The 26,548-nt window shown below is 40.2% G+C and overlaps 1 protein-coding gene across 1 annotated transcript in view; it reads right to left on the bottom strand.

The window, feature by feature from the left end:
* The window catches only part of HSD17B12 (hydroxysteroid 17-beta dehydrogenase 12), a 167,919-nt gene that overhangs the window by 52,994 nt on the left and 88,377 nt on the right, over positions 1 to 26,548 (bottom strand). The window contains exon 4 of the mRNA XM_025928103.2: positions 7,978 to 8,085. Coding sequence (XP_025783888.1) covers positions 7,978 to 8,085 — 108 coding nt within the window. The remainder of the gene's footprint in view (positions 1 to 7,977; positions 8,086 to 26,548) is intronic.

Below are 26,548 nucleotides of genomic sequence, written 5' to 3' on the forward strand. Positions count from 1 at the left end.
CTCTCCTAGTTCTGTAAGATGTTCTAGCAAATTATCAAACATGAAGGGGTGATGGGAACCCCCAAATTTGTAGCCCGTTGGTCAGAAGTGCAGGTGGCCTGGAGACTGCTATATTTGAACTAAGGGCAGTCTTGTTGGGGACTATGCCCTGAACTTGTGGAGTGCACATTAACTCTGGGTGGTTAGGGACAAAATTGGATTGCATTACAAAAGGGAAGTTTTGGAAGTGTCTTAAACCCATAAATCATATCCTGATGTAATAGGCAAACGACCATCTGTGCCATCATCCCATCATGTTCCTGTAAGCCTTTCCTGTATACTTAAGCTAATAGCCTCTGCCCTTTCTTGGGCGTGAGCCATTTTATACCTGAGCTATGGGGGCAGGTGGTGGTATTTCCAAACATGAAAATTTATCTTTGGTACTCTCTCAACTAACTTTCTCTTGCCCTTCTATTCTTCCTCCCTTTCACAACACCCCACTGACCAACCTACCACTACAGTTTCCTCTTTTTTGTTGTTTTTTTAAGATTTTAAGTAATCTCTACAGTTGAACATGGGGCTTGAGGACTCAGGGGACCCTGAGATCAAGAGTCACACACTCTACTGACTAAGCCAGCTGTACCCTTCTACAGTTTCCTCTTTAAGTCTCTTCCTTTCCATTTCAAAATGATTTTTTCAGGTCTTTCACTAACTACAACAGCCATTTCCTGCAGGTGACTAATCCATCAAGGTCATAAACTAAATGTACCAATCCCAATAAGATGTAAATGAAGATGTCACTGGCCCTTTCAGAGACATTTTAAAAGTCAACTTAAAGCTAATTTCTAATTGGTAAAGTTCCTGAAGAGAGCAAGAAGTTAAGAAGTAGCTTTATAAATTTCTAAATCCTCTGAAGAAGCAAGACTCTTCTACTTGTAACTTCCTTAGTCAGCTGGGACTGGGAAACTACACAACTCTTAACAAGTTCCTTCCTTCCCAGTGGTCCTGAAGAATTTTCCACAACCCAGTTCCTACAGGCCTTGGCTCTCTCTCCTCAGCCTATACCTATTTCTCTTCCTTTGATATATTGGGGACTTATATTGAACTATAAGTCACCTCTGGATTCCAACCCAAATAACCTAGGAGTTTGCCATTTGGAAGCTAAGTGGCCCTTTCCCTGAGTAGTGAATAATATTCTTGGGCGTTCTGTTGAGAAGCTTTAAAGACTTAAGTATAAACAGAGATAGAGTAGACTGATCTTAACTATTCATCTCTGCTCAAACCATATTTGAGGATAAATATTCTCAACATTTGACCATTCTCTATCGTATAACATTCTGGAAAATACTAGGTTTTAGAGGAGAAAAATGGAACACATGCCTCCAAAGCATTACCCATAAACTATAAGGTTGCATGGGCAAAGATAACAAAAAGATATCTTTGCATTTGGCTGAGGAGAAAGGAAGGACACAAATTAAAAGAAAATATCCCATCAAATATATAAGCGGAGCAAGTATTCACTTAAAATGGCATGGGAAGAAAAAGAAGAGTAAGTTCTATTCTAGCTTTTGCAGTCAATAATTTTTGCAATTAATTGACTTTTATTATCTATACTATTGTTGGCTACATACTATTATCTATACTGTTATTTATACTATTGCCATTGTCTATACTATGTCTATACTTTTAATATTACACTATTAAAATGATGCCTCTTCAGAAAATTATGGCACTGCATGCACATAGGAAAAGGTCAATAGGTAATAAACATTCCTGAATACACTAAGCCAGCACAGCGTCACATCAGCCTGTACCAACTAATTCTCTTGATTCTGCAACTTACACAAAGCATGACAGTATGCATGGAGAAGACCTTGATAGCGTTTGGCATGGTGAGATTCTTGGTCTAGGACGCATTAAGAGCTTGAATAAAGCTGTGATTGATTTTTTTTAATGATTCACAAATGAAGTAGCTGTTTTTTCCATGAAGACCTTTTTATTTTTTCTTCTAGGACAAAGAATGTCACTTTTTAAAGGTTAAAAAAAAGTCATAGTAGTGGAATTTGAAAACAGTGTTGTCTGTGGCATACTTCAAATCCAAGGTTACTCTTTTGGCCTTGGTAAAGTACGCCTCCTGCGATGTGTTATGCCAAGTCCTCCAAACCAACAGTGGAGCACACAAGAGAATCTCTCCTGAGGAAGCAAGCAAGTAAGCATTGTAGCATTTGCATTTTGTTAACCCGATTGTTTGCTTATTCAAAACAGTATTGATGTCATTTTCTCTAAATAGTTGAAGTTTTTTAAGCTTTCTCAAATCTGTGTTTCTTGGCATTTGCCTGAAAGAAGACAGCAGATGCTTACTTATTTTACATAACAGAGTTAAGAATCCAACTTCTCAACCTTAAGCATTTATAGTCTATCAAGTTACTGTGACCTTTCAGTATAAATTCAAACAATTCATGGCCATTTTCTTCCCACTTATCTTACCGAAAACTTGATGTTTCTTTCATGACAAAAGGCTTTAGCATTTTCCTTTGAAATTCTAACAATGCTAATTTTCTTTATTAAGCACTGACTATATACTTTGGTGGTTAATGCTATTCAAACAAACGGAGTATACCTTGGTGATTTATTTTTCCTTTTATCATTCCCAGTTTCATTAATACTCAGTAGAAAAAATTCCTTTCTACGTCTTCATATAGATTGCTAGGTCTTACCAGAAATCCATCTACATGTTTATTATTTTAGCAAATGTAAGAAAGGTGAGGCCATGACATTACACGAAGGAGGAAGGAGAATAAATGAGATTATTTCCTCCTTATGAGACAGAGGTTAGGGTATGTGGGATCTGGGTGGGGAGGAAAGAGGGAGGAAGGTGAAGAAGATACATACCCAGGGAATTATAAAAAAAAAAAAAGGAAACGGGGGCACCTGGGTGGCTCAGTTGGTTAAGCGTCTGACTTCGGCCCAGGTCACGATCTCGCGATTCTTGGGTTCAAGACCTGTGTTGGGCTCTGTGCTGACAGCTCGGAGCCTGGAGCCTGCTTCAGATTCTGTGTCTCCCTCTCTCTCTACCCCTTCCCCGCTCACATTGTGTGTGTCTCTCTCTCTTTCCAAAATAAACATTTAAAAATATTTTTAAAAGAAAAAAATACATAAAAAGAAAACATAAACATTAGATTCCTCCCCCAACAACAGGTTCTACAATACAACCTGTTCTACACTAGAGAACGAACTGTAAGATTAGAGTTGAAATATGACCTAGTGATAAAATGTAGCTCATAAAGTGTTTTATATTTATATTTATATTTATATTTATATTTATATTTATATTTATATTTATATTTATATTTATAAGGTGTTTTAGTAGTTCCCTCCAAACCCTTGACAAAATTACGATGCAATATAAGTCTATCTGCTAATAATTGTCAATAATTATGATTAAGGAGACAGTTGTAATAGAGTAGGAAGAAAACGAAACACTCAGCCAGTTAATAAGATAATGTACGTGAAGATGGTGCTATAGACTTGAAAGGATTATGCAAACATAAGCTACAATTATTTTTATCATCGATTTGTCACCAAATAGAAATTTATGCATGTAAGTTATGTGTGTGTGTGTGTGTGTGTGTGTGTGTATGGCAATAAGTAATCAATCAGTTTAATTGCAGTGTAACTTTAAAGCGGGGTTTCTCAGCCTCAGCACTACTAAGATTTTAGGTGATGTCCTTGCTGTGGGAGTCTGTCCGTGTGTTGTAGGATGTTTAGCAGCTTCCCTGACCCGCTAGACCTGACCCACTAGGGGCTACTAGAAATTCTTCCACCTCCTCCCTCAATTAGTCACCATTAGAAATGTCTCTGGACAATGCCAGACAATGCAAAATTGCTCCTGGCTGAAAACCCTGTTAAAGCCTAAGAAAAATGTAAAAATTATGGCTCACCCACACAAACTGAGGATGAGAGACAGCCAGTATGAACTGGAAGCAAAGATGTCCCTCATTGGGCACAATATGGCTACTGAACACTTAAAACGTGGCTAATCAGAAATGAGAAATGTTGCAAGCGTAACATATGTAGGAAAGGAAGACGGAGTATGAGAAAAAGAATGCAAACGATTTCAATAACTTTTTATATGGATTACACGCTAAAGTGATATTTTGGATATGGAGGGCTAAAATAAAATACATTACCAAAATGAACTTTATCTGTTACTGTTTACTTTTTTTAAATGTGGCTACTAGAGAAGCTAAAATGACACACTGGCTCATGTTATATTTCTGTATTTCTATCAGACAAGGGCTGAACTTGAGTGAAAACTATCCCTCCTTCACACTAATATTCTAAGCAGCCTTTCTTTGATGACAGGGAAGGGAACTCAAAAGAGCTCTGTCCTCAGTTTTTTCCTTACATTCTCTATATTCGCCTTGGATGAGCTCTAGTCTCAATGTTTCAATGAGATTACTATTTACAGATAACTAATCTCCAAACTCTATCTCCTGTCCATAGCTCAACTAAAACCTTGATCCACGGCACCTGGCTGGCTAAGTTGGTAGAGCATGGGACTCCTGATGTCAGCATCATGAATTTGGGCCCCACATTAGCTGTAGACATTATTTAAAAAATAAACTTAAAAAAAAAAAGAGACAGAGAGAACCCTACTTTAAATAAATAAGTAAATAAATAAATCAATCCTAGATCCATATATCCAACTATCAACTTAACAACCCCACTTGGGCATCCTGGATGAACCCCAAACTTAAATGATCCTCATCCCAAACAAGATTCCTTCAGGATTCCTCATTTTAGTAAATGGCCCCATTGACCAGGTTCTCAGGCCAGAAACCTGAAAGTCATCCATGAGTTCTCTCTTCTTCATCCCCCTTGCAATCTCTCACAAAATTCTGCTTCATTTACTTCCTAATATTTCTGGAATCCTCCTTTCTCCCACCCCACGGCCTAGGCCAAGTCACCATTACTGTGCCCTATATCAACTTCCTCTTCCCCTTTATACTCTTACTACACCATACCCTGCCCTTCTCAAAAGTGCTGTCTTTCCTACTAGAACATCATACTACATGAAGTCAGGCACTTTCTTGTTTGTTGCTATGTTTCTGGTTCTTTGACGAAAAAATGAATGAAAGCATAAAGAGGGTACAAACTGCTACCTTACAGGTTGCAATTTACTAAGGAGCTGGACTGTAAGAATAAGGGTTCCATTAGCATATGAGGCCTGGAAAATATCAGTCTTTATGTCTAAATACAGACTTAGGTGTAGACACAAGTCCTAGGGTTCCAGAGGTGGGGAAATGTGCTTGGGCACCACATGCCCTGTACTCTCATCCTTCACAGATCTCTCTACTGTGCCTAAACTCACACTGTAAACTCTCTATATGTTGGGTCAGGAAAGAACTTCTGAGAGTGCCTTTTACAATCCTCCAGCCCTCCGGGAAAATGATGCCTGACATTTCCCATCTTCAGCACCATTGTCTCAGAGTATCTATAGTTTCAAAGTTACCCAGTGAAAAGCAGCTAAAAGTTATACAAAGCTTTAAACAATCATGAACTATTTCTGAAAGAAAATTATTCTCCAAGAATAGAAGTTCAAGACAAATCTCTTCTCATTAGGGATCCTCAATCTACCTCTGCGCCTAAGCCAGCCTTCATTCCCCTATCCATGTACAACTAGTTTGAAAGGGTGGAGAATGGACCATGGCCGTGTCTATCCTAACTAGTAAGTTACAGCTGCTGCTGATTAGGAAGTTTGAAATGACAAGAATTTTATAGATGTTAGTGGTGTTCTGGGTATTCCAGAACTGGGCTAAGAAGGAGGAACTTGTAAAAGATTCCAGGCAATGTATGTATTTAGAGAAGAACATGTAGACACATGGGCAAAAACCACACCCATGTCTCCATTCACCTTTTGCCATGGGCTCTCCTATAAGGGGGAGAGTAGTGGTGTGGGTAGGCAGGGTGTGGTGTTATGTGATAGGGACCAGGCAGGAGCTGAAGCACAGCACGTCAAGGCCAGGGTGAATTGCAGGTCCAAGGGCACTACATAGGCTACATGTATGTAACTCTTTTCTTTTATTGTCTTATCCAGAAATTATACAAAAGACCACTCTTACAGTATGAGGAGGGGAGGTGGGGTCTCAACTAAAGAAAGGTTAGGAAACTTTTTTTTAAGTGTATTTATTTATTTATTTATTTATTTATTTATTTATTTATTTATTTTGAGAGAGAGAGAGAGAGAGAGAGACAGAGAGAGTGAGAGAGAGCACAAGCACACATGCAGGGCTGAGAGGCAGAGAGAGAGGGAGATAGAGAATCTCAAGCAGGCTCTGTGCTGTCAGCTCAGAGCCGGATGTGGGGCTCAATCAGAGCGTCTGACTCTTGATTTAGGCTCAGGTCATGATCTCATGGTTTGTGGAATTGAGCCATGAGTAGGGCTCTGAGCTGACAGTGTGGAGGCTGCTTGGGATTCTCTCTTTACCTCTCTCTGCCCCTCACCCCCGTGTGTGTGCTTGTGCTCTCTCTCTCTCAAAAATAAATAGACATTAAAAAACTTTTTTTAATGTCTATTTATTTATTTATTTTTTTTTTTAAATAGGAACACACCTTTTTATTTATTTTTGAGACAGAGAGAGACAGAGCATGAACGGGGGAGGGGCAGATAGAGAGGGAGACACAGAATCGGAAGCAGGCTCCAGGCTCTGAGCCATCAGCCCAGAGCCCAACGTGGGGCTCGAACCCACGGACCATGAGATCGTGACCTGAGCTGAAGTCAGATGCTTAACCGACTGAGCCACCCAGGCGCCCCAATGTTTATTTATTTTTGAGAGAGAGAGAAACAGAGTGTGAGCAGGAGAGGGGCAGAGAGAGAGAGAGGGAGACACAGAATCTGAAGCAGGCTCCAGGCTTCAACCTGTCACAACAGAGCCCAACATGGGTCTCAAACTCATGAGCTGTGAGATCATGACCTGAGCCGAAGTCAGCTACCCAACCAACTGAGCCACCCAGGCACCAAGACTTTTTTTTTTTTTTAATTATTTTCTCTTCATTTTTTCTCCTCTGATAACCCCCAGAAGAAAATGATGACAATTACCAACCAGGCTCACACCAATTTAGGCAGTGGGATAAAGAAACTTGGCAAAGAAGCAAAGCTTTTCTGCACTAGATGTTCTGTGTCTTTCTGGAAATGACTCAAAAAGTGATGAGTACCTTCACAGAGCCCATTTTTTTCCCTTAAAATGTGGTGACTCTTTTCCATAATAATGTTCAACACTTGCCCTATCTTAGCAAAAGCATCTCTTTTTAGTAATTAATAAGAGCAAGGTAGCCAAGATATAACAAAATGAAGTAGCAGACTTGGAAAAAACAAATAGAGGGCAGAATCCTGACTTTACTACTTGGTTTTCACATGACCTTAGGCAAGACTGTCAGCCACATATTCTCAGCTGGGGTGATCCATCCCAATGGTACAAAAACTGGCTCAGGGAGTGGGTAGTTTAAGATCTTATTCTTTGTCTGTTAAGGCACAGATATACACACAGTACATAAATAAGACATACTTCATGAGAGGGAAGATTAGGAGAAAGTAATGTCTAAAAGGGCTCTTTGGGTGAGAGAAGGGTGGTAACAAACAAAAGGTTGAGAAACACTTTCCTTGGCCTCCATTTCCTCACCTGTCAAAATGGGTATTACCCACCTTAAAGAATTATTATGATAGAATCATATCTAAATACATACAAAGAGAATGAGAGACAGAAAATAGAGAAAACAAGCAAAGTTGTAAAACAGTCATTAAAATAGAAAACACAAAGACCTAAATGTATATAGATTAATGCCATCTAATAATCAATTGTATAACAAGACCGTTTTCTTCTCACTACTCATTTTACCAACTGAATACCTAATCCAAAAAGAAAATGTACAATCATAGTAAAAGTCAATTAATTAGTAAATGTAAGAAGAATCTATAAATGCGACAAAGATACAAACCTAAAACACCTATTTTCAGGCCTGCCAAGCTTGTTTTAATTTTATCATAAATATCTTCTGATGCAAAGTCAACAGCAATGGTCATTGTTTCCACCTTGAATTTTTCTCCTAGGGAAAAAAAAAAAACACAAATGGAGAGAGAGAGGGAGAATTACAACATGACAATTAAGATGAAAACAACTGATGACATTATCTTTTCAAACCCTTTTCCCTGTCCAATTCGATATGAAATTTAGACCAGGATAATTTTAAGCAATCATGAGACCATCTAAGAGATGATACAGAGTCAACACAATAATTCTGCAATAAAAATTCCAATGTTGTTACAGAGCTGGCTGACTGCTCCTTAATCAGTTCTTCCTCTATAAATCAGTAATGACTCCTTTTTAGACCTGTAGGTACAAATAATAAAACATGTAGGGCATCTGGGTGGCCGACTATAGCTCAGGTCATGATCTTGTGGTCTGTGAGTTCAAGCCCCGCATCGGGGTTTGTGCTGAGAGCTCAGAGCCTGGAGCCTGCTTCCGATTCTGTGTCTCCCCCTCGCTCTGCCCTTTCCCTGCTTGCTCTCTGTCTCTGTCTCTCAAAATTAATAAACAATAAAAAAATAAAAAACAAATAATAAAACATGATTCGTATCATAATGTTATATACTGTTTAAATATCACTGGTTTTGTGATTTTAACTGCAAACAATGCTTCATAATTTCAGGAAGAAGGATTTATATTCCAAAATGTTTTAAAGTGTGATATATAAAAGTCCATCTTATTAGGGCACCTGGTGGCTCAGTCGGTTAAGCATCTGACTTTGGCCCAGGTCCTGTCTCGTGGGTCATGAGTTTGAGCCCCTCATTGGACTTTCTGATGACAGCTCAGAGCCTGGAGTGTGCTTTGGATTCTGTATCTCCTCTCTCTGCCCCTCCTCTGCTTGCTCTCTCTTTCGAAAATAAATAAACATTAAAAAAAAAAAGTACATCTTCTTAAAATGGAAATAAAATTAATATGATCGTAATGGAATTTAGAGGCTTGGTTAATAGTTAATAGCCACTACATTAAAGAATCCACACAAAATGCACAATAATACAGCTGCAAAGTGACATAAGAAAAGACCTCACTCAGTTTTCTACTTTGTACAGGACTGCTGAGGTACAAACAGAGCTAATGAAAATAACAGATTGAGAAATGAGACTCTGGAGAAACTGACCTTACTGAGGTAGTGCAGAATTGTACTTCTGCCCTCACTCATGAGCCCATTTGAGAAGATGGCATGGACTGTGAGGTCCCCCAGGCACAGGTACCAATTTTACTTTCACACATATTTGCTAAATGGCTTTGCAAGTCACATTTCCTCCATGAGCCTCACTCAGCAACCTCTCCCGAAAATGAAGGTGAGGCTACCCAGCTTAAGATTCGAGGCTCATGTGGTATCTAGTGATATACAAGAGGCACTCCATAAATGTTGGTCCCCTCTCTCCTCCACTAACCCTGTTCTCACTTCACTTAGTGAAGTTCAGGTAACCAGGAATGTTTATTCTTTGGAACTTGATGAGAATCCAAAAGAATTTAAAAATCCTGCTTCCAAAAAAATAGATTTTTCTTCATTTGAAGTTGATGCTGGCTCATCACAGAGTATGCAACATTGATCCACACAGGTCACCATTCTTGATCCACCACTAAAGAGCTGGTTCACGAGAGATCAGTTTCTTAGTCTCAAGGAAGTATTGACCTTAGGTAGGAACCCATGAACGAACTAGAGATGAGAATATCTGACCTACAAAATATCGTATCTGGTGTTAAAGGCACACTTACTATTCCAATATAAATGAGTTATTATATGTGTTCATGTAATGGAGAGCCACATACACAGTTGTCATTTTATAATAGCTGGTTCAACAGGTCTTATTATAAATGGTTCCCAGGATTTATCACCAGAAAGTAAAGAACACTGCCCTTATTAGAGCCACAGATTCACAAGAAAAAAAGAGCCAAATCAAAAGGCTGAAGGATACCTTTTATTAACTGTAAAACTTTATTCAGGAATAAAATAAGATAAACTTATCTATTTATTTTGAGAAAAGCAAAGTATGTTTCCACACCAGTGCTATATACTGACATTTAGGAAAATTCTCTCCAGTAATAAAAGCCACCTCACAACCCCTGAATCAAATTTACTCTTTTAAATCTCACAGGATTTGGGGAATGTACTTATAACATAGAGTCTTATTATAGATGGGCTGCTAAAAATATTCAGAGACCCTTTTGGAAAGAATGTCATTTTATTTAATAAGAACCCTCAAGTAAGCTTTTCTTTGTACTCACGTTAGGATAAGCAAAACGGCTTCTGATGCAAGTTTTTCAAGGTAAATACAATTTTGAACTTGACCCTGAATTACCCTGAATCATGTCCTACTCCAGTTAACACTGCTGTTCTTCTCCTGGGCTCCACTGCCTCCATCGTGAGCTTCTTCTGCAAAGTAGGTCTGCTCACATCTCCCCCCCCCCCCACCCCACCCCCACCAAACCCCCAGAGCTCCAGCTGGTTTACAGTGAGGGTCACAGTCAGCCGCGATAGCCTAACACTGCTTTGAACTCACCTCCACCTCCCTATTCTCCTGGGTGTCCCCAGTTCTAGCTGCACAGGCCCCGAGCAAGTCTTTAAACTCCCCAAACACACTCAGGGCTTTTGCACTTACGGTTCCCTCTGCCTAGAATGCTCTTCTGCATCCCTGTATCTGTTGGCTCTTTAGGCAAATGTTACCTCTTCATGGAAACCCTCCTTGACTACCTTTAAAAAAAATGCAACCACTCCTCCACTAGCACCCCCGGTCCCCCTTCCCAGCTTTATTTCATTCCATGGCACTTAACCACCCATCCTCTAATATACTATGTATCTTAATAATACCTGTATTTGCTATCATCTCTCCCCCTCCCCCCAGCCCCACATTAACCTTTGTAAAGACAAGAACTTGGGTCTATTTTGTTCAGTTGCTCAACAGTATCCAAAGGATCCAGGGTCTTTCCTCCCTCCTCTCTTGTTCCCGTAGGCTGGCTCCCCTCCTGGTTTCACGAAAGCCACTGCCCTTCCAAACATCCCATACAGACAGCAACGTGCAGTGGCAGAAATGCGACATCCTGTTACATGTCCCTTCTAGAGAGTGAGGAAAATTTCCCCAGAGTCCAGCAAACTCCCCTCACATTTCCTTTCCAGGATTATAAGATATGCATGCTCTTGACCGGGCCCATGCACAGGCTTTAAGGATTCCATGCACTGTCCCCACTACCACCGCCAAGTTGTGTTGGAGAGAAAGAGCAGCATGCACATAAGAATAGGACGGGACAGGGGTCCAGGCAATCAGAAGAGAATTATGAGGAGTATTCTAAAAGCTGAGGTGGGAGGTAGCTGGCTTCCTGATGGGACTGGGGAACTAAATCTAGGCATCTTCCCCCTTCCCATCACCTACCAGCCCTCATCTGACCCTGCCAACAGAAATCACACAGATGAACAAACATCCTCTAATTTGAGGAGGTAATAAAGCACCTGGAACAGACGTGGGTACCATATACACATAATACAACCTTCATTTCCTCCTTCACCACCTCCCTAAACCCAGGCTCTTCATAAGACCACCAGTCCACACCACTCAGCAACAGCCCACTGCTAGGGAAGAATAAGAACTGTATCAAAGCCTCTGGAGAGGTACTTGTGAGTACTCTGATCCTCGGCCACCACAAAGGCACAAGGGATGACAGCTGGGTAATAAGTTAAAATCAATACCCTATAAGTGTAGGATAAAGGTACACAAACAAATGAATTTGTATGTTGCAATGGAAAGACATAGGCACTCAACTGCCCCTTCCAGGAAATTCTGGTTGCCCTTGGCTATTGGAGTATCATCAGCAGAGAGCTTTCAGGTGTCAGCCCCTTCAGGGATTGCCTCGGCTTCGCAGAGCTGCCTGGACTGAGATCATGCCTTTCCCATGATGTCCACATATGACTGATAGAGGTGGGAGTATAAAGCCATTGGACCACTTGTACATTATCTGCTTCTGACTCCAAAATCATAGTCTGTTTATTGTCCTATTCTCTATTCTTTCATAATGCCCTAGTTATAATTATACTAGCTTTAAAACAAGTTTTAATATTTCTAGTGGTACAATGCTCCTTCATCACTATTCTTTTTCCAAAGTTGATTGGTTATCCTTACTTGTTTAGTCAGTTTTCACTGGGGTTACATTAAACGTTTCAATTAAATTTATGAAGGATGACAATGTGGCATTCCCTCCAGGCTCTCCATTTACTCAGTGTCTCACAGTAAAATCTTGTGGTTGTACATTGTTAAAGAAATTAAAGAACTAAAGAATGCCATTATTAGAATATTACACACCGTTAATGCAAAGATACTCAATACTGTTGATAATTCCTACTGTCAAACCACTTGGTATTTCAAACTGGGTAGGCTGGCATCCTGCCACTTACAATTGTGGCCACAAACAATCATGCCCTCCTCCCTTTTTTCAGATTGGAATGATTTTGGGATGGTCTTGGCCCACTATTTCTCAGCCTAGTGGCAGAGACCAAAAACTAAGAAGCAAAAAGCTGACAAGTGGTATGAGCTGCTCAAGGCAGTCAACTCACCAGAAATGGAGGCTGAAAATCAGCTCTGGCTTGTGGGAAATGAAGCTAAGAAATAGCTGGGTTGATAACATTATTCCCTTTTTATTTACCAGTCCACCGAAAGCCATCCAACCACAATTGTGGAATCAGAGAAAAAAATATTGCTTGTAACTACAAACCTATATAATAATGAGCGTCCTCACTGTCTGAAACCATTCCGTTACTTCCAAGCATGGGTGCCGTGCTCCTCCAGTCACATGGTTACTCAGAGGACTGTAAATTAGTGTAGGGTCAAGTCCGGAATTGACAGAGAAGGAACTGCACATATAAGTAGACTCAAGATGCTGCTAAACCCTCTCAATATTAAAACTATCACATTATTAGGTTCACATCTTAAAAGGTCATGAAACATATTCAGAATAGTCTTAGTTTAACATCCTTCTAAGTCTGGCCATCATTATTTTCATTTTGCTCAACAGATTCACATCTCCTAAATAATCTTTCCCTAAGGATAACTGTATAGGTCTCAGAAAGACTGGTCTTGGGGCGCCTGGGTGGCTCAGTTGGTTAAGCATCCAAATCTTGGTTTCAGATCAGGTCATGATCCCTCGATTCATGACATGGAGCCCTGCATGGGCTCTGCAGTGATAGTGTGGAACCTGCTTAGAAGTCTCTCTCTCCCCCTCTTTCTGCTCCTCCCCTGCTCACGGTCTATTTCTCTCTCTTTCTCAAAATAAATAAATAAACATTTAAAAAAAAAAAAAAAAAAAAGGAAAGACTTGTCTCATTTTTCCCCTGGGTATCGGGATAGTGGGTCTGCGAATGCTAGCAAAGAGGTCTAATCTACATAAACTCATGTATTATTTATAATTTTTTCTATTAATAAAACCAAAAATAATATATTGGTTCTCTTCTGTCCCCACATCTGCTCCAAATAAACAATCTGCTATTCTCCTAAGTTTCAGGTACTTTCCATTATGAAACTCTTGTTGCATTCACCCTTCCCCATCTTTTCCATATTATAAATTTCATCATTTAAGATTCCAGTTGTGGGGCATCTGGGTGGCTCAGTCAGTTGAGCGTGGGACACTTGACCTCAGCTCAGGTCATGAGCTCGCAGTTGTGGGATCCAGCCCTGCAGCATCAGGCTCCACACTAAGCAAGCAGTCTGTTTCAGATTCTCTCTCTCCCTTGCTCTCTGCCCCCGTCCCCTCGCACGTGCATGCACACTCATTCGCATGCTCTCTCTCTCTCTCTCTCACACACACACACAAAATAAACATAAAAAAAAAAAGACTCAAGTTGTGCCACCAGCCCTGTGTACTGTCTTTTCATGATTCCCATTTCTTCCAAGGTAAAGCCATTTACTCTCTCAGCTGTGTTCCTAAAGACCTTCTAAACTTAGTAAACTTAGCATAATGTACTGTGCAAACAGTCTATTTCCTAACAAACATGGATCATTCTCTGTCACCTTTGTATATACAGCACCTAGCACAATGCCTGGAGCATAACAGAGGTGACTCAAATGTTTGCTGAGTGAGTAAATACATCCAGGCTGATACAGCTGGTTTATTAAAATCACAGGGTGCCTGGGTGGCTCAGTTGGTTAAGTGGCCAACTTCGGCTCGGGTCATGATCTCGCAGTTTGTGAGTTCGAGTCCCACGTTGGGCCCTGTGCTGACAGCTCAAAGCCTGGAGCCTGCTTCGGATTCTGTGTCTTCCTCTCTCTTTGCCCTTCCCCAGCTCACACTGTCTCTGTCTCTCTTGAAAATAAATGTTAAAAAAAAAATTTTTTTTTTAAATAAAATCATCTTCTCAGTACTTCTTAAACTCTTCCCTATAGAAATAAAACTGTAGGGTGGTAAGAGATGTCCATTATGAGACATAATAACATACAGTACTTACTATTAGGCATTATAAAGCATTAAGATAAATTGAGAAACAAGTCCATTCCTCTGTCCTGCATGGGTCGGATTATAATTCTCATAGAGACAGAAACATTTTAGACTTGTATGAAACCATCCAGTCCCATCTAAAAAAAAAGTACTTCCGGGAGCTTAACTCAGGGCACAGAGATGAAGGTTGAAGACATTTTAGTCATGGACCACTCTCCCTATCCCGTCCTGAAAAAGATAATTAGGGGAGAGGAGCGACTCTTGGGGAAATAGTACTATATTCAATGCCTACCAATTTCAGCTCCTTAAATCTAAATTCATTAAATGCAGTTTATAACCATAAAAATACACTCCATGTTTTGAAGAACCTCTCCATTTTCACATAAAATGTTTTAGAGTAGTTAGAAATGTAAAAAGTACCAGAAGTCTTTTGGACTTTCTGAATTTGAAGGGGAAAACAAAGAACAAAATGTCCCCTAAATTCTACTTCCCTCCTTTTGCTATTTTCCTTTCTTCCCCCAGGCCTTATCATCTCCCTCTTCCCTTACCCCTCAGGGTGAGGTATCTCCCCACAGAGAAAGCCTCCCTTAGGTAGCTATGGAGAAAAGGTGATAGTGCTTTAGAAGGGAATAATTCATCTGACTCCATTTTTAAAGACCAACTTAATTATAATTATCAGAGATGTTACACAAATAATGGTACATTTCTTTTTTTCATTGTCCTTGAAAACATTCTCATGATCATTTTAATCTCATAAGAAGAGACCCACTTTGAGTCAAATAAAAAAAATTCATCATAGCATCATCAGGATTCCATCCCAAACCAAGTATTTCTTTATTTTAAGCCAAGGTTATTATGTTTTATTCATTATAGGCTATTTAACTAGAACAACCATCTGTAATAAATAAAAACCGTATATCATGCAAATTTATTTTATTGATAGCACATGAATAGATCCCATTCTTTTGAAAGCTCTGAGTTCTACACTTGGTTCAAATATTGTAGACCCTTGGACAAGGCACCTTTGAAGAAATTTTCAAATAAGGATGTTTATTTTCCACACTCAAGGAAAAGAAAAAGGCCTGCCAATGGAAACATCTGAATTTTATGTTTTGAGGTGAGAAAAATGCAAAAGATATTCCTAACATTACTAAAGATTCCCAGATGATGTAGCCAATGATATGTAAGCAGAGTGTTATGGGCTGCAGGTTTGTGCCCCCAAATTCATATGTTGAAGGCCTACCTCCCAGTGCGATGGCATCTGGAGGTAGGACCTTTGGCAGGTAACTAACTAGGTTTAGGTGAGGTCTTGAGGGTGAGGTTCTCATGATGGGAGTAGAGTCCTCATAAGAAGAGGAAGACAGAGGGGTGCCTGGGTGGCTCAGTCAGCTAAGCGTCTGACTTCAGCTCAGGTCATGATCTTGCAGTCCATTTGTTCAAGCCCCACATTGGGTCTGTGCTGAAGCTTGGAGCCCGGAGCCTGCTTCGGATTCTGTGTCTCCCTCTCTCTAAAGCTTGTTCTTTGTCTCTCTCAAAAATAACACAATTTTAAAAAAAGAAGAGGAAGACAGAGAGCTCTCTCCCCACATGCATGCACCGAGGGAAGGCCATGTGGGGACACAGTGAGAGGGCGGCCATCTAACAAGCCAAGAAGCAGGCCCTCACCAGGAACCGAAACTGCCAGGACCTTGATCTTGGACTTCCCAGCCTTTAGAATTGTGAGAAATAAATGCACGTTGTTTGAGATACCCAGACTATTAGGGGTGCCTGGGTGGCTGAGTCAGTTAAACGTCCAATTTCGGCTCGGGTCATGATCTCACGGTTCATGGGTTTGAGCCCAGTGTCAGGCTCTGTGCTGACAGCTCAGAGCCTGGAGCCTGCTTCGGATTTTGTGTCTCCTTCTCTTTCTGCCCCTCCCCCACTCATGCTCTTGTCTTTCTCGCTCAAGAATAAACATTAAAAAAAAAATACACACATACACACACACACAGACTATGATATTTTGTTATGGCGGCCCGAACTGACCAAAACAGAATTTGTTCAACAAAGCGTGGGATGCAGTTAGAAGCTCTGGACCTGAGAACCACCTCAGCCACTTGTTGGCTGAGGGCCCTTCACTCAAGCCTTTTAACCTGCAGGAATTCCCTTTCCTACAAGAAATAACACTCACCCTGCAGAGTTCTTGCGAGTACACGAGAATGTGTTTTACAAACCTGTAAAGTCTACAAATGTTATCTTTTTTTATATCTGCCAACATTAACAAAGACAACCACGTCACATACAGTTGTTTTCCCTAAATGGCATAGGCTGCCATAGGCATTTTCTGTATCATTCATTTTTTCCCCTTTGCATCAGCTGCATAGCTGTTTTCAAACTGCACACGCACATCCCACCCTACTTTAAAAAGTGACTGAGTTATTAGCATATTATTCATGGAATCACTGGTCATGATATGCTATTTTTAGCAATGCCTTTGGTGCCCAAGTATTTCCTTGACCCAATCTGCCTGTAATTAACCTTTGAATTACATTTTATCTGTTCCAAAATGCAGATTTTTACTCGTGTTTTGTCTTTGAAATCAAGATGCCATACGAGTTATGGCATGCCAGTTTAATCGGTGTTTTTTCTATCTTAATGCTTAGAAGCTGCACCATGGTTTCATGACCACTACCACATCAGATGTGATGAAAGAACCCTAGGACCCTGCTGACAATCCTGCCTTTCTGTAATGTCACAAAATGAACCAAGGATGGCTTCCAAAAGCAAGATCCTCTGGTATGCCTGTGCTTGTAACAATCCTCCACCACCACCACCAGTCAAGAAGGCAGGAGACTTCCCACTCTAAACTAAGACCCAAAAACCTTAGCACTCTGCTCATTCATGTGGTCAGGGGCCATAAGCATTTGCAATCAGACAACTCCTCTCACTCCCTACGTGGTCAGATAGGAGAGCAGCATCCGTGTCTGGGATTTTCTTTGCCACCATATCCTCAGAACCCAACAACACCTGATTCACAATAGGTGCTGAACAGATACGTTTTGACTAAGTAAATTCATGAAGTACACCCTGAATAGTCTCCCCATGTCAGACTTTACTCTGAGTATAACAGATCCTCTCGAACAGGCTGTATTTGGCGCAAGAGATATGCGTGAACCCAACTGATGTTCTAATAAATAGGAACAAAGAGCAATAGGAGAAAGCAACTCACTCTTGCAGAGTGGGGCTTTAAACAGGACATTTGTGTTGAGTCCTTGTGTAGGAACTGGCCATGCAAAGAAGTGGGAGAAAGAAGCAGGCAGAGGTAGAAAGTGGAGGAAAGGAAAAGCATGTTTTCAGAACCCCTGTGGCTGGAGTATGTCATGCACAGGGAGAAGAGGAAAGAAAATGCCCTGTAGAAGGAAGCTGGTAGAGGATTTATGTGCCAAGATAACAAACAGGACTAATGACATAATTTGTGGGGCCCCCTGTTCAAAAATTATTAAGAATTTCAAGATGGCAAGAGCAGAGCATTAAACCAAGTGTGGGCCCCTCTAAGGGGCAGGTAGGGGAGGTGCTATGAAAATGTAGAGGCCACACACCTATGAAGGCAGCCGTATAATAAGGCTATTAAACTGGAAAGTGACAAGATCACACTTGTATCTCAGGAAGGAACTGCTAGTGGCAGAGGACAGGACACACAGCCTGCTCTAAGAAAGTGGCAGGCGGCAAGGAGAGAACACAGCAGCTGGTGCTTTAGTCCCACGAGAAAGGAGGCCCCCAAGGAGAGAGGCAGGCCGGCTGGGAGAGACTTCTGAGTTAGAGTCTGATTAGACACGCAGCTCTAGGGAGAGAGGACACAATGGTTTTATTCATTTGCTTTAGAAACCTGGTTAATAAACTATCCCACCTCAGAGCTAAAAGAGTCTTCATAGATTTCCGTCAGAGGCACTGTCCCTGTAATTATGTCTCACCATTTTTTAAAATCATAAAAAAAAAATGTTTATTTTTTAATCAAGTTTTTTTCTTGAGGTAGCTTACTTCTCTTTGTTGGCTTGAAAAATGAAATTATTACCAATGAGATTTGGGCCAGAGTTGACCAATTTTCCATGCAGGATAGCTGTGAACTAAAAACCAAGTCGGCAAAGCAAAAGTGATATATGTGTAACCCACCATACATTCCTCCTTTCATTTTTCAAAAATAAAGATCACGAAAATGAATTAGAAGTCAAATACGACACAGTACCTTTCTTCTAAAAATTCTGATTGAGCTACTGTTTTTTTTTGTTTTGTTTTTTTTTAAGTAACTACTTTTTATTTTAACCTGTCACTCTGTTCTCATGAGATTCCATTCTGGTTTTGTGAAATCGTGCCACAGGAAAAAAGTATTCTTTTCAAGATCTGGGTCTCTCATTTTGGTATTTAGAAAAAGGAAGCTTAACAGTTGCTTTTGTTTCTTAACAACAACAAAAAAAGAACTTTTGAAAAAATTACCATAAAATTTAAAATATCAGCTATTGAAATGAATATTTACTTTATGGCAATTAACACTTTGAAGATAAATATAGTTCAACAACATTTTGCCAAGAGTAGAACCATCTTTTCTGTTCAACACACACACAAAAAAAACCCCTCTTCATTTAAATTGTTAAAAGAACATAGTTTTCACATATTAAACCAAAATGAAAGCAAAAAATGCCTGATTTAGAGTCTCCTTTTAATACTAAGGATAAACACTTGGCACAGATCAGCCTGAGTCTAAGATGCCCTAAAGAACCCAAAGGTACCATGTAAAAAAATGCATAGGGTTGCAGTTCATATTCTACCAACTAAACAGGAGGAATAACTATTAGTTATCAATGACTGAACATCAGCTACCTGCCAAGAACTCCAAGTGGCATTACATCATTTAATCTGCATAAGAACGTACCGTTATACTGCCGAAACTTGCAAATGATTATTCCCATAAATTTCAGTTTTCAACATCCAAAAGGCAATTTTTAATTTTGAAGTAATTTCAAGCAGAGGAAAGTAGCAAACAGTGTACAAGTAAGTTTCTTCCCTGAACCATGTCAGATTCAGCTGCTAACAAGATGTCATCCATCACCCATAAATACTTCCATATAGTGGTTCTCAAAGCGTGGTCCATGATTTTATGGGTCCCTGAGAGTCAAAAATACTCAGACGTTAATTATCTGCAAGCTTTAGTGAAGTGATGGCACAAAAGCAATGGTGGGTGAAAGTGCTAAAACCTTAACGTGAATTAAAGCAGTGACACCTCATGATATCCTTCACATACCTGTAGTAAGAAAGAAAAAGTCAGTTTTGTTTAAGAATGTCCCTTGAGGGGCGCCTGGGTGGCACAGTCCCTTAAGCGACCAACATCGGCTCAGGTCATGATCTGCTTTGGATTCTATGTCTCCCTCTCTCTGTCCCTCCCCGACACACATGCGTGCATGAACTCTCTCTTTCTCCCTCTCTCTCAAAATAAACATTAAAAAAAAAAAAAAAAAGAATATACCTTAGCAGTAAAACCAATAATTTTATTAAATCTCTACCCTTGAGTACACATCTTTTTAACGTGTTGTGTGACAAAAAGTATGCATAACACATTTTCTCTGTGTACAGGTGTCTTGGGGAGAAGCATTTGTGCAATTGAGTCGTGCAAACTGAATCAGGCCGTTTTCATACTGTACCATTTTACATGAAAGAATGGACATAAAAACTATGCTTATTAAGATTTGGCAGACATTTTAAAAAATGAAGTCAGTTTGTCACTTTAAGAAAAACAACCAACAGGGGCATTATGGGTGGTTCGGTCAGTTAAGCATCTCTTGAGTTCGGCTCAGGTCATGATTTCAAGTTTCTTGAGATCCAGCGCAAAGCCTGCTTGGGATTCTCTCTCTCTGCCCCTCCCCTGGCTTGTGCGCGATCTCTCTCTCAACAGAAGTAAAAAAGAAAAGAAAAGAAAATCAACAGTATTTGTCGCCCATGATAAAATTTGAGCTTTTAAATGAAAATCAGAATTTTGGAAAACTTGTAGCTACCTTCATGTGCTTGAGAGAGACGATTTTAAGGGTAAGATTGGGATGGGAGTGAGATTAATAGGTGTGATTTTTATTTGTGCTGGGTCAACATTTATGACATGTGTAAAACTCAGGAACCAGTTTTGTCTGATTTTGGTCACTACACACAGTTACTAAATCATAATAGATAAAAGATCTACTCAAAGTGCGAGGTAGACAAATGGATTTCAAAGTAACTGAGTCTGAAAATACATTGATATGTTTTCAGACTCCACATTGCAGCTAACTTTTAAGAAACCTCCACTTAAGGAGTTCTGATGTAGTATCAAAGAAGAATATCCAATATCTTTTTTGGATATCCAAAAAAGGATATCCAATTACCTCAAGAGGCTATTGAAATCACTTCCTATTTTCCAACTACATTACCATGTAAAGCCAGATTTTCTTCTACTTTAACCAAACTAACATCACAGCAGACTAAATGCAGGAGATATGTAAATGTAACTAACTCCTTTCTACTGTGCTACATATTAAAGAGATTTGCAAACATGTAAAACAACTCCACTCTGGTCACTGAATTTTGTTTTGTTTCAGAACATACAGTTATTTTTCCTGCTTAAAAATGTTATATGAATATGTAATGGGTTTACTGTTATTCTTACATGAATTAAATAATTTTTTAATTATTCAGTTTGAATTTGTAGTACAACCAACATTGATAACTCTGTCCCACATAAACAAAAGCTCTTTGGGGCCCTCAATATATTAAGAGTGTAAAGGCGTCCTGAGACTAAGAAGTTTACGAACATTGCTTTAATATGTATTTCCTACAAAGATAGTCTCCTAAATAAGATAGCCATCAAAATCAGGAAATTAACATTGATGCATTACTGCCTTCTAGTCCTCAGAACCCAATCAAATTTTACCAACTGCTCCAACAATGTCCTTTACAGAAAAAGGATCCAAATCAGAATCAGTCGTCACATTTAGCTGCCATGTCTGTTTAGCCTCTTCTAATCTGGAACAGTTTTTCAGTCTTCTCTTGACCTTTATTCATTCTCTTGACTGTGACACTTTGAAGATTACAAGCCAATTACTTTGTAGAGTATCCCTCAACTTAAGTGTGTGTTTCCGCACGATTAGATTTAGACTATACATCCTTGGCAGGACTATCACAGAAGTGAAGTTGTGTTTCCCACTGCATCCTATCAGGTGGTACACAGTTCTAATTGTCCCACTACTGATGAAGATAACTTTGATCTCTTATTAAGGTGGTGCCTGCCAGGCTCCTCCCCTGTAGAGTTACTATTTTTCCCTTTGTAATGAACAAGTATTTTGCTATTCTATAGGGAGATACCTTGAGAATTTATAAAATCCCATTTATTCCTTTTTGTAAATTTAAATATAAGTTAACATACAGTGTTACATTAGTTTCAGGTTACAATATAATGATCCAACAATTCTGTACATTTCTCATTGCTCGAGATAGATATACTTTTTTTTTTAAGTTTGTTTACTTATTTTGAAACAGAGAGAGAACAAGCACAAGTAGGGGAGGGGCAGAGAGAGAGAGGGAGAGAGAGAATCCCAAGCCCCCTGGGGGGCTCAATCTCATGAACCATGAGATCATGACCTGAGTGGAAATCAAGAGTCAAATGCTTAACCGATTGAGCCACTCAGGTGCCCCAAGATAAGTCTACTCTTAAGAGATACTCCAGACTCAGCTTCTATTCTCTCTGCCCCAGCCCTGAACTACCCATTTCTCCAAGGAGCCCTGGACCCTTTATTAAAAACCTATCTGGAAACCAAGATCTGGGTGCTGTGTTTGGTACAGTTGGGGTGGTGCTGCTCCCAGGAAAGACCATATATAAAGCCTAGGCAACCAACTTTGGCAGTGTAACAGGCACTGACTCTGAGTTGTCAGCACAGAGCCCAATGCAGGGCTCGAACCCATGAACCTTGAGACCATGACCTGAGCCCAAGTCAGATGCTCAACTGACTAAGCCACCCAGGCACCCCTGAGAGATACTTTTATACCGCAGCCAAAGATGAGGTAGGGAGGCCTTGGGGTTCCTCTCCAGAGTTCAGAACATTATAAGTCATCTTAGATAATACTAAACACACAAATGTCTTTGACACATACCGTGTAATAAAGGCTGATAAAATACTGTAAGTTAAGGTTCAGTTTCAGAAGGGATAGCTTTGTGGCCTTCACTTGGTAGCTAGAAATGTAAATAGTAAATAAATATCTGAGTTTTGTAGGGGCAAAACACGCTCTTACTTACTGAGCTTCATGCTAAACATACATAGACAACTCCGTACTTTGACCAAAGCACTTCCGGAAAGTGTGCCAAACAGATATTGAAAAGTAAAGCCGGTTTGTCTACAGAAACCATTTATAATTGGAATTTCTGTCACTAAAATCAATCATAGCTAAGACCAATAATATACTATATACACATATAATACCACTAGCCTCTATAATAATTTAAAATGGTAAAATTATGTTCCCAAATACTGATTGTTTTGAGGACCCAATTTACTGTAAACTATGTGTACGTGTGTATATGTATATGTGTGGATGGCATCTAAAAATGTAATTCTCATATATATTTGGCCTTAAAACACATTAGTCAGTCCCACTTATCTTAATATACAGTAAAACTGCCTTCTTAGGATTTAGGAGAATGATTTGGATAGCACAGGTCTTTAAAAAAGAAATTCAAGGAGGTATAACCAAAACCTCTCTTATATTAACAAATTTCCCTCTGGCTGACGGAAACAGTGTCCCTTCCACTGCCCTTACAGTGGCCTCAAAGTACTGCCATAGGAGCTCAACAGATATCATTACAATGAAGGCAAAACTGAGGGGTTTCCTCGGTACTTACAAAAAAAATGAACGAGGATTGATATTAATTAGACCGTAATGCCAATACACATTGGCTGGATGGGAGCAGTTATCAGAGGAGGCCCTGGATTCCCGAAAACTGTAGGCAGAATATTCTGTACGTACAGAGGCCCCTTGAACATGGGTTGGACAGCACAGGTCCACTTACACATGGATTTTTTATCACACTATAAATGCATTTTCTCTCCTTTATGATTTTTTGAATAACATTTTCCTTTCTCTAGCTTATCTTATTATAAAAACAGAGTATATAATGTATTTAACTTCCGGCCAAGAGGGGATCAGTTAAGTTTTTAAGGAGCCAAAAGCTACACATGAGTTTCTGATTGTGTGTGGGGTCAGCATCCCACACCACATTGTTCACTGGCCAACTGTATATACACATATTTTGATAGGGTAAGTTTTTTATCATTTGGATTCACAAAAAGTTCCATGACCCTCAAAAGAGTAAAAATTTGTGGTTTAACAACTCCTCAGAAATAACCACTCTAACTGGTCTGGGCTGTAATCCTGCAGACCTTTTTTGATGCATTATCTATATATGTTATATACACACAAAGCTGGTTCATAAGTTTAATATTTGTCGTATGTGGGGTTTTTGTTATCGATTTTTTTTTTAATAAAAGAGCACTTTCTCTAAATATGCTACTCTGCAACTTGCTTTTTTTCACTAAAGATAGCCTTCCATGTCAATACGTAGAGGTAACTTTTTTTTTTTTTTTTTTAAGAGCACAAGCAGGGGAGGGGAAGAGAGAGACGGAGACACAGAATCTGAAGCAGGCTCCAGGCTCCCAGCCGTCAGCAGAGAGCCCGGCGTGGGGCTTGAACTCATGAGCTGTGAGATCATGACCTGAGCTGAAGTTGGACACCCAACCGACTGAGCCACCCAGGTACCCCGATAGACATTTTTAATTACACAGGATAGCTGGGCCATAATTTATTTAACCGGTCATTCAAAACACAGTACGAGCAGGCACAGATCAAAGGAAGAATTCATTGCACCAAAGAAGGGGAGTGTATCATGGTAAGTTATAAAAGAAATCCAGAATGCCAATGAATTCAGGAGAAATTTTATAGGTCACCAAGACCTTACTGAAAACAAAAAACAAACAAACAAACAAAACATAATGAAAAAGACAAATAAGGATGGAGAAATTACAAGATGCTCATATGTTGCCACCAACACCAAAAGCAGTTTGACCAAAACCAGTTATGGGTGCAACTAAGACCATGCTCCTCACATATACCCCCTCTTCCAGGACCCCTCCCCGTGCCAAAGGTATGATAAGAGAAGAGGAACAAAACACATAATAAAAAAAAGTAAGCAAAATTAGTCATAATCCAAGGCAGGGCTCCATGTAGTCTAGTTAAGCCCCCCTTGGGGAAAGGTCTGGCGAAGAATCTGACAAAGGCTGTATTACAGGCAACAAAGACATAAAGTCACAAAAGGAGAGATTTGAGTAATGTATTAAAGAGCCATACTGAGCCAAAGCATTCAAGAGTATTTGTGGACACTGGTCACTATTTTACCCCCCAAATTATGGTCAAACAGGTGACAGATCACACGGCTGCAGTTTTAATCATCCATACCAAGGCCTGGAAGGAATCACTGACCAGGAAGAGAAGCTCACGTTCTCGACGCCCTGTGAATAAGCTGATCTGATAACACAGAGCAATCATGCTCTTTCTATCTCCTGTGAGGCTTGGGCCCTATCTTTGCTCAAGGAGGACCCTGGAATAGGAGTCACTGACAGACATTCAAATAACTTCTCATTTTTCACTTCCATAAGCAACACTGTGAATGTCCTGCATATAAATCTTTGTGCAGTTACCAGAGTTCTTCTGTAGAATAAACTTCTAGAAGTAGAAAAGTCCGATCAAAGGATGCGTGTGTGTTTATACATCGAGTACAGGAGAAAAAGGGAATCAACTTTCACTTTTTATACTTCTATACAGTTTAAATTTTTTTTTAATGTTTATTTATTTTTGAGAGACACAGAGACAGAGCTTGAGCCAGGGAGGGGCAGAGGGAGAGGGAGACACAGAATCTGAAGCAGGCTCCAGGCTCCAAGCTGTCAGCACAGAGCCCAACGTGGGGCTCGAACCCACGGACGGTGAGTTCATGACCTGGGCCGAAGTCGGACGCCCAACCTACTGAGCCACCCGGGCGCCCCTACTTCTATACAGTTTAAATTAACTAGTTGATTAATTTCAGAAACTAAGTAGTACTTTTGTCCTTTGAGAAGAAGAAAATGCTTCCTTGGGTCAGGATCCCCTCCCAGGCCTACAAGACCTATAAAGAGAGCCAGGCTGCACATAGCAAAATACATAAAGAAACAAAGTGCTGATCAGAAGCCAGAGGAGTTGCTGGAGAGACCTGGATGGAAGAAAAATGGTAGGTCTTGCAAATGTTCATCCAAGAACTGGCTGGGGAACTGGCCAGAGGCATCAAATGCTTAGGTCTCCCCACAGGTTGCTCCTCTCCTGGAAATAAACATGCCAGACCCCCTCACGTGATACTCCTCACCACACATGCTCTCCGGCAATAGACGGCCTGCTCATGAGGGGAGCCTCTGGTTTTACTATGGCTTCCTTCATACATCTGCCACAGGGAGCAGTTATACTGGTAAGTATTGCAGCCTGCACCGCCATTACACTTCTTTTAAAAAAAAACCCAGAACTGGGCATTCAGTTTTATCATCCTACTAAACTTGATTTCGGGCAAGTTTTCCCTTAAAAGGCATATTCACCCTTGAGCGTGCCAACAAAAGCAGGTTTCAGGGCCTGCAAATTCATATGTCAGTTCCTAAATCTTGGTCGGTTCTCCAGGAGTTCCCTTTTGAACGTAATAGTGTGGAGTTTAAGCTTTTAGTCTTGGACACCGAGGTTCTTGGGCTCTCTCTCTGGCCCCCTCCCAAGACAGTGGCCTCTGGCAGCAATCGCTAACACATCACTACCGGCCACACAGGGTATGTGGTCCCCTCACGAGGCTGGCGGCCCCACATTTAGATCCAAATTTTTGTGAGGAACAGAAAAATAAAATTTTCAGTTTTAGAATCACTCTTGCCTTGCTGAAGACTGCCACTACATTTATCTCATAAATTTACTTCTGAAACTCTCACTGTATGAGTATCCAGCAACATGGCCGTGAA

Source organism: Puma concolor, chromosome D1 (assembly GCF_028749965.1).
Source record: "Puma concolor isolate L17-30 chromosome D1, mPumCon1.1.hap2, whole genome shotgun sequence".
Lineage (NCBI taxonomy): Eukaryota > Metazoa > Chordata > Mammalia > Carnivora > Felidae > Puma > Puma concolor.